The sequence below is a fragment of the Phoca vitulina genome, unplaced genomic scaffold (assembly GCF_004348235.1).
Source record: "Phoca vitulina isolate PV1807 unplaced genomic scaffold, GSC_HSeal_1.0 scaffold6, whole genome shotgun sequence".
Taxonomy (NCBI): Eukaryota; Metazoa; Chordata; class Mammalia; order Carnivora; family Phocidae; genus Phoca; species Phoca vitulina.
The window spans coordinates 21958889-21972781 of record NW_022589709.1 but is presented as its reverse complement, the minus strand read 5'-3'; the positions used below and the strand labels follow the sequence as shown (position 1 = coordinate 21972781).

The following is a 13893-nucleotide window of genomic DNA, read 5'->3' as shown; positions in this document are numbered from 1 at the left end:
TGAGACTAGGAAGTTTGAGAACTGGTGCTCTCAAAGTGTGGCTGCTTCTAACAATTGTATCTTTTTGGGGGAAGACAAAAGATCATATTCCACGTTTTCCTTTTTGCTTGGCTTCTTGCCTTGAGATAATGTAAAAGTTAAAAATACTAACTAGTGGTTAAAGGCAATCAGTGGAACTAAGCAAAAATAAAATACTGACCCCTGCCATTTTGTCAGTCAATACATTTAAATGCCTCCTACCACATGTGTACATGATTATATCTCGAGTTTTCATAATCTTTCTACACCAAGTAATTTATAGCAAATGATTCCTGCCTGTATTTTTAAAAGCCCATGACCTTCAGTATTTCATTGCTTTATTTTGTTTTTAAATTTGTTCCTCTGTTAGTGCTAGCTCTTAAATCTATTATTTTTTCTAAAATTTTTCTTGTTATCTGGTTTAGCTCTCCTCTATGGAGTGCCAAATGGTGTCGTTTTGTTTTGTTTTGTTTTAATTTGGACTTAGAACACAAAACTACCATTTTTGGTAGTTTTGTACCATTTCTGTTTAAGAAAGCCAGAACAATATTTAATGAGCGTCTTTATATAATTAGTACTTTGCTAAACCAATGCTTGTAAGTTTATCTCATTTGTTGTTATTGTGTTGCTATTTTCGGTGTCATTTTCTTCCCAAAGCAATGGAGCTTCTTAATTGGGTTAAATTGGGAGTGGGGGAGATCAATATTTTCCATTGATCCCAAACTGTAATTCTTAGGTATGTTCCAAAGCAACTATATGAGAAACGCATTTTTGCCTTCAAACTCAGCTTATGCAAGATATAGCATCTTCGTCCTCAGGGGTCTGGTGGGTTTTCACTAAGGCTGAGCATGGCTCTCTGCCTTCCCACCGATCCTCCCCTTCCCATGGCCTTCCCACTCCTTCATCATTCTCCCCTCCTCTCCTTTGCCGTGGTTCTCCTCTCATGCCCACCCTACACAATCAAGCATCTGCTTGGGAGTCATGTAGTGGGCAAGGCTGTGACTCCACTACCACATGCCTGCATCTGAATCCCAATTCCAGGCGTCTAGTTGTGACATTGCACACATCTCTGGCCTCTTTATGCTTCAGCTTTCTCATTTGCGGAACAAGCATCAATATGATTTACCTCACAGAGCTGCTACGAAGATTAAACAAGTTGATAGGTACAAAGTGTTTATAATAGTGTTTGGAGTACAGTAAGTGTGTAGGGCATTAAGGAGTGAGCTCGACTTGGTAAGACATGAACAAAAGCAACTTTCTTTTGTCTCGCGGTTGTCCTGGCGAATCAACCCTATGAATTTCCTCTCCTTCATGAATAAAATTTCAAGCCATTCCTGTAGCTTCTCCAGTCACTCTTGGAAAAGGAAAAGACCAAGATTTTAGACTCATTCAATTTTAAACTCCCTCCTTTCCCCAACATGGACCTTAGAGATCTGTAATTTGTAAATAGAGGGGATAAGAATACTTGTTATTTTCTTCTCTTTCTCTTTATCCACCAACCAATCGTGCTCATTCTAGGGTTGTTGTGAGGGTGACAGTGAGGGGAGGGAGAGGAGGTGGAGGGTTAGCAAAGGTCTTCCCGGACTGGTGCAGTTATGGTCTGGCATCTGTGGTCTCTGGGTGTGTCTGGTGACAATGCCGATGTTCTTTCCCTGTGGGACACCACTGATGGCTCTACAGAGACCCACTGCAGGGCAGTTCTCTCACTTCAGGTAGTACCTCTCTGAGGAGTCAGTGGTTCCTCAACCGCCTATGCCACCTCCCTCATGTTCTGCTTCCTGCAGTGTTGAGATGAGATGGCATCACCCCAGCATGAAACATTCTTCAGGGGAGACTCATGTGTGGTTCCCTTCTGCACAGCCCACATTGAACCTGTGAGAAATGAGCACCCTTGTTCAGTTCTTCTTTGAGGGCAGCTGAATCTCACTGAAGCCCCCTCTTCTTACTCCCCTGTTCTAACCACCTCTTGTTTTCACGAGTGAGCTGGGTATCAGTTCCTGTTTCCCCAAATCACTAAGTGAGACATGTCAAGCACCACAAATTGTAACCTTGAAGCTGTCCACCTTCTCTTACTTGGCTTGCAGAGAAAGAAGAGACTCCCTCCCTTCCCCTAGGATATAGGAAAGGAGAAGAACTGAAGTACCCTGGCAATTTTTTCTCTTAACCCAACAGAAAAATGGGCAAAGGATATAAATGGGCAGTTCACAGAAGAGGAAAACCAAAAAGCAGATACTACACCAGTAAACAGAGAAAGACAAATTAAACCAAACCTAAGATACAATGTTTGCACTGCAGCTCAGCAGAAGTTAAAAGTACAGATATGGTAAAGATGTTGGGAAAACAGGGTGCCTGGGTGGCTCAGTTGGTTAAGTGACTGCCTTCAGCTCAGGTCATGATCCTGGAGTCCCTGGATCGAGTCCCACATCGGGCTCGAGTCTGCTTCTCCCTCTGACCCTCCCCCCTCTCATGTGCTCTCTCTCATTCTCTCTCTCTCAAATAAATAAATAAAAGCTTTAAAAAAAAAAAAAGGTGTTGGGAAAACATAATAAACACACTGTTTGTGTGAGTAAATGTTGATGGAGTTTAAAAATTTTCAATCTACCTTTTGACCCCACCAGATGTGCTTCCAGCTCTCTGTCCTAGAGAAACACAAGCAAAACCACCCAAATATCCAAGTGCTAGAAGGCTTATTACTGCATTATTAGTAATTTTTAAAAACCTGAATGTCCGTCAAAAAGGGACTAGCAAAATAAATTGTGATGCATTCAACAAAATGGACACAAGTGTAAAATAGAATAAGCTGTAGTGATTTGTGGGAAAGGTTTCAAAGACATTGTTAAATGAAAAAACAATGTAAAAAATTAATATTAATCATACATTTATGTAAGAAAATGAAAAAATCAGGAGTATTTCCTTGCATACGTATATTCATGTTTGTGAATTCATAGAAAAACATTCAAACCATTTCAAAGTGATGAGTGATTACTTTTGGAGAGGGATCTGAGACTAGGGGAAGCAGGATCAGGTAAGACTTCCACATTCACAGTGAGAGTATGTTACACGTGTGATAACACATAATTTAAAAGATAATTTAGGGCGCCTGGGTGGCTCAGTCGGTTAAGCGACTGCCTTCGGCTCAGGTCATGATCCTGGAGTCCTGGGATCGAGTCCCGCATCGGGCTCCCTGCTCAGCGGGGAGTCTGCTTCTCCCTCTGGCCCTCCTCCCTCTCGTGCTCTCTGTCTCTCATTCTCTCTCTCGCAAATAAATAAATAAAATCTTTAAAAAAAAAAAAAAAAAAGATAATTTAAAATAAAATAAAATGAGTAGAGTTGCTAGGAGTGATCTTTAAGATCATCTCAAATATGCCACTCTATATTGATAGTTGGATTTACTAATCCTCAGAAGAGCCTATGAGAGCATTTAGCATCTTTAAACAATATTTATCATATTAAGGATAGTCCTCTATAATAATTACTCACATCTAAATACCTGTTCAAACAATAATTATTAAGTCTTTGCTATGGTTGTGAGCTTCTAAAATGACACATATAATTATGCTTTATTCAGATAATAAACCAGACAAATTTCAATACACAGAATACACTTGACTTTATTATAATGATAGTTAGTAGATTTGAACTTATATGGTAATATGCATAAAGAGAACTGCAACTATTATTCTCTGAGGAGTAAATATTTTATTTCTGGACATTGGTTTTATACGCTTTAAACTGCATTTCACTTTTAGGTAACTGTATATAAGCTGTTCTTGAATTATGTGTGGTATAAACTTATTTTCCTATTGTGTTTATTTTTAAATCATATATGTGTGTTGTCAAATCACATAACATAGTAAAGATTATTCTAATTCTGAAAAGATTAAACATAAATGTTGGAACCATAAATACGGTTACTGGAATGTTACTCCATTATGTTCCCTATTTAGTACCTACATGAAAATGGGATTGTCCATCGTGATCTCAAACCAGAGAATCTTCTCTATGCAACTCCAGCCCCAGATGCACCACTCAAAATCGGTGAGGACATTTCCTGAAGTCTTACGACCCCTTTCCCAGAGCAGAAGAAATTTATTCCATAGAATTTTAAAATATTGTTCCATCCAGTTTTGCCTCCATTTAATTTCCTTGGGTATTTCGTGTCTGTAAAGGAATAATGCATTGTTTTGGAAGTCTGAGTTTTTTCCTGATATATTGATCTGGAAGCAGTGCCTAGGAGTTGGTGCTCCAGTTCTGGACACAAAGGAAACATAGCTCTTAGAAATGACAGGGACTTCAGAAGGTGATGGTGTATTTTGTAGATAAGTTTATATAGAAGAAAATCACAGATAACATAACACTTCTTTTTTTGTTACTTTTTATTCCATAAATTAGTTGGAGCTTAATTTTAGATATTCAAGGACTTTGACACAAAATGCTTAGTACCTATCAGCGAATTTAGGATCTGAGTCATTTGTTTATATGAACAGAGATAAATTAAGATCCATATTTCTCAAGAGTGCACTCCACAGAACACTGGTTCCTCAGCTGAGCAAACAAGAGTAAATACTCTAATTCCCTTTGCGGGGGGGGGTAGGTGGGAGTGGTTTGTGGAAGTGCTAAGTTGGTCAAATAAATTAGGAAATGCCAACTTAAACAAGATTTTTTATTTCTGCAGGACTTCTCAGAACTCTAAAAACGCTAATGTGTAAACTGACATCTAAATTAGTATTTGTGAGGCTTTTCCAAAGTCTTCCTTGACTCTGGGAACCTTGTTTTTTCTCCCAGTAAGCATTTTGAAGAACCACAAAGATGAACTTTGTGAAATTCCAGTCTACTCAAAGAGTTCTTTAAACAGCATTTTAGAAAAAAAGCATATTAAATGTTACTTTCCCTGTCTTTTCATTTGCAAGTAATAATAACAGAACTTATTTTATAGGAATTCTCCTTCGCAGAATCTGTGTTAAATCCTCTGAAGGACATTGTTCTTTTGGTGCTGACCTGTATAATGTTAATCTGATAAGTTCACTGCATTAGCAGTGTTAACACCTTTGAAAATTAAGTTATACATATCATGGAAGAGCCCAGACAACATAATGTGCTTTATGAATGCAAGAACCCAAAGAAAAAATACCAAAGTCCTGCTAGGCAGCCGGCTTGTTCTTGTAATCACTCCTGATAGGCAGTGAACAGCAGGGAGACTTCCATTTCCTTTGACATCACTTTCAAAGATTTTATCCCTAAAGAAATTTCTTTAAATGGATGGATAGATACTAATTTAGACAGGAGAGGCTTTCTTTCTAAAGGACTTCCTGCTGCTTTCCCTGATAAGGATCAGCACCTCCGTGGAAATGTGGGTTTATCTTTGAAGTCTAAAATGGCATCAATTCTGCACCTGCCTCTCTTGAAGAATGGCCTTGAATGGTTTCCTGATGTTTTCTGAGTGAGAGAGAAGTAGCCCAGCAAATAGACCATAATGGTAGCAACTTTGGGTAATGTTTTACCTAAGTAATATTCTGAGGAATAAATAAAGAGGATTTTTGCAAAAAAAAAAAAAAAGTGTTATATTCCTCATATGAGAGTAAATCCTTATCCATCAGATACACTAAGGAATGACGTTATTTTGAAGCAGAATGAACCTTTTGATATTTCTGTTCATGTCTTTGACATTCACAAAAGCCTAATTTTTTTATTTTGATTTCTCCCCTGGAATGCTAATTCTATATCACTAATTCTATATTGTACTTTAGAGCTACTGTTTCATAAATCTCAGAGTTAACATTAGACAAAATGTATCTACTGCTGTTACTTCAAGAACAAATAGCTTATTTGCTAGAAGCTGGGAATTATAGAGAAGAGCATAAAATGTATTTGGGAGTCATATTTTTCTCCAATTTAAAGCAAGGTTCGAATTACTGTTATTATTTTTCAGTTTCTTCTCCCAGGTGACTGGTCCCCTTCTTTATCCAATCATCAGATACAAAAACAAATGAGTCCATTTTATTTTGAATAACAGAAGTATTCTGTCATCTTATGAAAGCTGAGAAAAGACTTGTTTCATTAAATTTTTCTCTTGTGTTGTTAGCTGATTTTGGACTCTCTAAAATTGTGGAACATCAAGTACTCATGAAGACAGTGTGTGGAACCCCAGGGTACTGCGGTATGCTCTTTAATACTGATGTTTACTTTTACTGTTATTTGAAATCTATTTTTATTTGGTGATCTGATTTTTTCACTCTTAATATCTCTATTTAAAATGCTTACAATGTGGGGGATGCCTGGGTGGCACAGTCGGTGATTCTACCCCTCCCTCTCCTTCTGCCCCTCCCTCCACTTCTCTCTCTCTCTAAAAAATGAAAATAAATAAATAAATCTTTAAAATGCTTATAGTGTGATGCAAGTCTCCATGAGGAAGGTACATATAAATGATACTCAGACCACCTCTTTTTCTGCATGAAGGTTCAGTGATGTTGGTTTTAGGTCACCCCTCTTAACAGGGAAAGAGGGAGCCCCAGGGGGTAAGGACTGGGTGCTCTGCACCTGTCTTTTGGGCAGTAGGTACTCTTAAACCCAGTTAGGAGTAGAAGGACAGTCACCAAGAAAGAGGACAGGGAAACAGCTTTGTTTCTGGTTGGAAATAGGGCCATGAGCCCTCACCTCAGTCACTTTCCTTATTTGCTTTTATTTGGGAGGGTGTGTGAGGAGAGAGTGTGTCATTAATGCAGGGGGCATATAGGACAACAGTGAGAATGGGGTAGTCCCTTGTCCTCATTGACAGCACTCACCTAGCCTTACTAAGACAAGGGCTTCAGGTGGGGTTCCCCACCAGAGTCCCCCAGTCTCTAGAGATGGACTGTGTGACATCCTCACATCCGAGAACCACATAACTAACTCATTTTAACAGCTTTTGAATTCATAGAAATCAGACTGCAGAAGGCAAAATTAGATATCCACTGAAGCAAATATATGATTAAATTCACAGAATTGTAGTGCTAGAAGAAGCTTTAAAGTTCATTTACTAACATCCTCATTTTGAGTTCCAGAGTATGACTTTCCCAAGATTCCATATCTAGTTGTTAGTGGGTCAGAGATGAGAATCCAGGTAGCCAAGGGCCTAAAAACAGATTTATAAAATTCCCTCTTCAAAAAAGCAATATAGATAAAATCAATATAATTTTCTTCATAGAAATGTTAATCAGTTATTACTTACAGCTTAAAATGTTTTTTTAAAGATTTTATTTTTAAGTAATTTCTAAACCCAATGTGGGGTCAAACTCATGATCCCAAGACCAAGAGTCACATGCTGAGCCAGCTGCCCCTAAAATATTTTTTAATTTAGTGTTTTAAATCTCAAAGTATTACTTGATCATTGTAAGAAGTAATAATCCAAGTATATGTAATCAGTATTAATAGCCTTATGCATTCTTCATCTTTCTCCATGTTTCTATAGTCACATAAACATTTTATAATTTTGCTTTTAACTAGTTAGCTTCTCTAGTGAATCTAAAATATTATTTCCTTGTAGCTCAATTGTCCATAAACCCAATAATTACACAGAATTAAGTATACCTATCTTTCTATTAAATCTTTAAATTGTGCCAAATATTCTTGCTCTGGATCTTAAACTCCTTGGCAATAAGAGTAGTTTATCAATTAGGAGAAAACTCAGAAAACTCCAAGTAACTGTGGCTTAAACAAGATAGAAGTTGATTTCTCTCATGTTAGAAGTCTAGAGAAAGGTAATTCTGGTGGTTTCTCCAGCTATGGCTCTGCAGCTCTCAGTGCCAAGGATCCAGACCTTTTCTGTCTGGCTCTAGCATTCTTTAGCATGCATCCTCAGAGTCCAAAATGGCTGCTTGCAATCACTCATTACATCTGCATTCTATGTGACAGGAAGGGGGGAAAAAGAGTATACCTTTTCAGGGTTAAATAGACTTGCTAAAGCTCCATGTCACTTCCGCTTATATCTTATTGGCCAGTCCTCAGTCACAGCCTCCACACTGCAGACTGGCAGTGTGGCCTGTGGCTGGACATGTTGGTGCCCCAAATGAATTCAAGGTACTTTTACTAAGTATGGGTATCACATTAGACAGCTCACTAGCTCTACCACAGACTTAAAGAGTAGGATTCCCATTCCTAGGAAAAAACCCATTGAACTATGCCATGTTCCCTATAGGCATCCTCTTGTTTTGTTTTGTTTTGTTTCATTTTTATATATTTTCCTTAGAACTGTTAGCTGACAACCTGTCCATGACCCTTTCCTTCTAATGGTGCCATAGATATTTCCCCTTTCTCTAATTCGTAGGTCCTTATTTATTGTCTTCCTGTATTTCTTTCATGCCTTCCTACTTCCAAGGCTATGAAGGAAAAAAAGAACCTCAAATTTAGTACCACATGCCAGATGGGGTTGCCCATTTGTGAGTACTAACTGCTGACCAATCGATAGAAGCATTGAAAGAGAATTGATAAAAGAATGATAAAACAAAGTAAGGATTTCCCAAAAGAAAAAAGCTGATGGGCAATTTAGTAATCATTCTCTAATAGCAAAAACTTAGTATTCCAAAGAGATAGGTAGGTTGAAGCAATTTTCTGAGAATTAGCAGCCCTAAAATGGAAGTTCAGGAAGAGCTTACACTAGCATCCTTTCAGTGGCTTTGATAATAGTGGTAAGAGCAGTTCTTTCTTGCAGCATTACAGAATAGTCATTCTATAAGTGAATGATTCATTCATTGATAAAACGAACATTGGATGTCTAACAGACTCCAAGTTAGGCACTGAGATCACAAAAGTGAACACCAGGTCTTGTCCTTCCAGGATTTCATGGGCTATTAAAGAAGAAATGCCCATATACAATAAATCAAAGTTTGTTATGGTAAGTTCTGTATTTGTCTGAGCTAAAGGCTTAAAGATACAGGGAGGAGGGAACAATACATCGTCCCCAAAGAGGTTTTTACAGAGGAGGGCATTTGAGCTGGACTCTGAAGGTTGAGTAGGAGTTCAGCAAATGAAGAGGTAGCCACAGGTAATCTTTGTAAGCAGGCAAAGGAAGAGAAAAGCCATAGAGGAGTGGTAGCATCTGGCAAGTTCAAGGACTGTTGGTTACTTTGTCATTTCACACAACTGCAGTATAGAGTCTTTGGTACAGAAGATACGATGGACTTGGAAAGATAGGATGGACCGTATTTTTTAAAATAATCTATAAATCAGGCTAAGGAATTCAGACTTGCTTTGGTAGATAATGGGGATCCAGCAAAGGTTTTTAATCAGGGTAATTATATTTTAAAATCAAATCTGTATCTTATAGATATCTTGATAATGACATTATGACAGATGGATTGGAGGGAGAAAAGAGATCAAAAGAAGACAAATTAGAAAGCTATTATAAATTCTCTTTCCTGTCCTTCTGATGTCAGAAATCTACATACTGGGTGCTGTCAGTCCTCTAATAGCTTCTCAGAATAATGTATTTGATCTGTTCTACATCCAGTCATTTATTTTTAACTATAAAATGATTATAAAAATACTATTTCAGACCCTTGTCATTGCCATAAACAGGCCCATCTTACAGATAATGCCATCTAATAATGGAGGCTTATTTTCCATTTATTATTTATTTTTCCCTGCAGATACCCACATCACCCTAGAGGCTACGTAATGGGGAAGGAGGGAATTGGTTGATTGAATGTGATCCATATAATCTTTGTGCTGTGCTGTAAGGTAGAGTCTCACCAGGAAGCAGTAATTTGCTATATTATAGGAAAAGGCAGAGAAAGCAGAAAGGAAGCCAGAGGTGGAGGGAGGAAGGATTCAGAGGGAAAAATAGAAGTGCTCTGTGGACTCTGAAGTGCTAAATATATGTGTGGAATTACTATTATGTAGCCTGGAATACTTAGGTGGGGAGGAAACTGCCCATTGATAGAATGAATTGGAAATGAGAGCCAAGTGCAAGACTGGTGGGAATCACTGTCATCCTCCAGAAAGCATGACTTACAGAGACTTTACATTTGACATGAAAAGGTATCTGGAGCCCATATAATTGATGGAGAGGAAGAGGTGTGAGCTTGTTTCCTTGCTTGTTGTAAGGGTGATTACATCCCAGGTCAGTTATCCTCATGTACAATGGGTCTAGATTCTACCTTTACTGGAAGGCTTTCTCAGGTACATCTTTTGAGGGAGTGGGTGTTTATATTTTATACCATCTGTCATTTGTCAGGAAATACACAAGTGAAAAGCCACCCATTCAGTTTCATTCATAGAACCTTTGCCCCAGGCTATTAATAACAGAGGGTTCTCCTATAAGTGAATTGCAAAAGAAAAACCACAGATGCTGTGTGTTTAAGCAAATTCCTCATTATTTCCCGGGAAATGTGCCCAGTTGAAAATAAACTCCAGGCCAGAAAATTAAAATCTGTGATCCAGATAAATGAAATCAATGAGTAGTGCTCGGAAATAACCATGAAGAGATTCTCCACATCTTGTTGTTGGGAAAAGAAATAGGTCTCAAAAAAAAAAAAAAAAAAAACACCACCACAAACAAAAAATCCATTAGGTCATGGCTCCTGATAAATGGCCACAATGTATACAACCCAAATGTCTTGCCTGGTTTAGCTATTTAAGGCTGGAAGTCTGTGGTTGTTCACCCTACCCATGTCAATCACAGAAAGGAAGAAAAAGCTGTCAGAGTAGAAAAGAAAACAGTATGGTAAAGGGTGAGATAAAAGAGTATTTCTGTCTAATACTAATTTCTAATTCATAAGCTTAGTTAATTAAACTATGTATGTTCATATTTCATAGTTCTACCTGTCTATCCAAATTCTATTTGGAGGGTCTAGAAGCTGTTCAGAATTTATTTTCTGTTGGCATTTGCCAGGGTCGCATAAGAGTGATAATCTTATGTTGTTCCCACATTGTTATGTTTTAAAGAAATAATTTCTTATGTTCATTATACCAAAATTAAAGATAATTTCTCGACAGCCTGGAGTCAGACAGAAGAGATTTCTGTCTACATGAACACACACTAATATGACCAATGTAGGAAAATTTAAGTGAAGTAAAAGAAGTAAATCTAATAATCTAAAATATAAGCTTTCAGAATAGTTTCATAAAAGATGTCTTTTTGTTCATTTCTAGAGGACTAAAGAGCTAAAGTGAAATAAAAGTATTATATTATATTGGTAATCTAACCACCTAAGGGATGATCTCACCTGAGAATTAATGAAATATCCACAATGATGACTTCCTTTTTATAGTGAACTTAAGAAAAAAACAGAAGAGTACGTAGTAAAATGTCAGTTGCGTGGCCTGTAACTGAATGCTTGACAGGCTGGAGTGTGTGCACGGGGTTCCTGTGGGGCTAGCCGACGATGGGAAAGAGGAGGGGATGCGAGACCAAGCAAGCAGAGAATGCTTAGCAGGTGGGTAAAACGTGCATAGGTCCATCTCCCTTTCGCTACCATGGCCCTTCTTTCTCCCTGAGATAGGCTGTGTCACCAGCCACCATATGACTGTCCCAGGCACGCTTACAACACTTGATCCAAATGAACACGTGCCAGGCAAAGAAAAAAAGTGGGGCTGGGCACAGATACAGGAGTGGTGAGGAAAGGCCATAGATCATCTTGTTCTTGTCCCCAACAGGGACTCTGCTGGTGGAGTGCAGGCTTATTTTAAGCTGTCTTGGAAGTTTTTAAATCTAGAGGAAAATGAGCCTCTTGGGGTATTTGTATTGGTTTGGTACTGACCTAAACAAAGTGTATTCTGTGGGACTTAGTTGTGTAGATATTCAGTCCTTTTTTCATTTAATAAATATTTATTGAGCTCCTACTATGCACCAGGCACTATTCTAGGTGCTGGGGATATAGCAATGAAAGAAACCAACAAAAGCTCTTCTTTAAGGATGGCAGGAGAAGACAAATAATAAACAAAATGAGTGTGTCAATATATAGAAAGAGGTGATGATTTCTATGGAGTTGGGAAAGAGGATAGGAAGTGCTGGGAGCTCAGGCTGCCACAAACAGGCTGATCAGGGGAGGCTTCACCGGAGAAGGGAGCAGAAGAACAAAGACTTGAAAGAGGTAAGGGAGAGAGCAAACCATGTGGATTCTATGGAAAGAACATTCCAGGGAGAGGGGACAGAGCACACCAACCCTGCGGCAAGACTACGCATTGGTGTCTCTAAGTCCAGGAAGGAGGCAGTGGGGTGGAGTGCGGTGACAAGGGGAGAAATAATAGGAGAGAGGACCAAAGAGCTCCAACTGGAAGGATAGAGTTCACATTTACTGAGATGGGGAGGACTTTGGCAGCAAAGGGGTTGGGGCTAGTTGATTTTGATATTTGATATTTGATTTGGGGGCCTGTGAGAGATCCAGGTGGAGGTGACACGTGGGCAGAAGGATATGTATGTTTGAAGTTCAGGAGCAGGGACATGGCTGTTGATATAAATGTGGGCCCTGTCAGCATATAGATGCTGTGTGAAGTCACAAGACTCTCCGGCATCCCCAAGGCAGAAAAAGAAACAACCCAGACTGATCCCGGGACAACATCCCCATCAGCAGGCAAGAGAGAAGGAACCACATTTATTATTCATAGAACATCAGATAGTGAAGGAAGCAGCATCACAGGACAGAATTAGGAATTATGAATGGATACAGATATGGGATACAATAAACAAAACAATAGTCTAACATCTGAAGCTGTTAGCAGTAGGAGGGGCTGCCTCTCTGGCTCAGAAACGGCCCCAGAGGCTGACTGACTCCTGTCTCAGGATTTGGGGCCATCAGCAAGGGGAGAGGAGGAAGAGTCGTGCTCATTTCTGTATCACCCAGCAGATATATGGTATATGGCATCAACAATATTACCACACAATCTCTCTATATGTTTTATATGTGTAAAAATGTGTTGAGGGTTATGGCAAGCACTTAGTTCAATCCAAGTTAACCGAATATATTCTGGCCTAAGATGCCTTATAAAATTGAGCCTAAGAAGATTGTCACCAACATCATCCTCCCACTTTTCATGTTCTCTTTGGTTTAGAAGCAGTCTTTTAATGTGCTGGTCATCCTTGGCTTCTGGGTCCCCATACTATGCATAAATCATTTTCTGTGCTTACCTCTTTATGACCGTAAGCAACTACTTCCAGAACAGAACCAGCCGTGCCAGAGAATTCACAGCGCTGAGGACTCAGCTCTATTATTATACATGTGAGGGTGGAATGTAGGGGAGAAGCGGTCACAGGAAGGGTGACTGATGACAGATGGGTAGGAGACTTGCTTAAAATGTATTCTTTGGGCCCTGAACACCCACAGAGTGTCCCGTTTTAGAATGTTGTTGCAGAAAGGATATGCATAAAATAAAAATATTTCAAAAGAATTATTAGTGATAAGTATCAGTAAGATTTATAGCTCCTTTAGAGAAAACATGGTATTTGCCATACTTCACAGAGTTCAGAGTCCACGTCCATCACTTTATATCTGTATCTCCATATCTAAAAGAGATTCTTGTATGATGTTAATATTAGGATGAGTTGGATTTATATACTGATAATCCACCTCATCTCATAAAAGTGGAAAGGCAACTTTTCAACAATTAATACCTCTTTGCTATTCCTAGGCCAGCATTCATCACAACTTTAAAGTGAGCAGGAGACCCAGTGTGATTAAGATTCAGAAAAAATAGTGATTAAGGTGGGAGGGTTCCGTGGGATCATAGAAAAGTGAATTTCATAGAAGTGAAACTTTCCCAGGGTAATAAAAATAGGTTGTGTTTATTTTTTCCTCTTCTGAAAGTACTTAGGTGTTTTCAAATATTTGATTTTCTCTTCAGGGTATTATTAAAAAAAATAAAAAGTAAGGTGAGGAAAATAAACAGGCTATCATTCTTCAC

The 13893-nt window shown here is 38.6% G+C and overlaps 1 protein-coding gene across 2 annotated transcripts in view; it reads left to right on the top strand.

Moving 5' to 3' along the window:
* Window positions 1–13893, top strand: part of CAMK4 (calcium/calmodulin dependent protein kinase IV) — a 207123-nt gene that overhangs the window by 173119 nt on the left and 20111 nt on the right. For both annotated transcript variants that reach the window (XM_032403866.1, XM_032403867.1), the window contains 2 exons: window positions 3966–4056; window positions 6101–6175. In XM_032403866.1, coding sequence (XP_032259757.1) covers window positions 3966–4056; window positions 6101–6175 — 166 coding nt within the window. The remainder of the gene's footprint in view (window positions 1–3965; window positions 4057–6100; window positions 6176–13893) is intronic.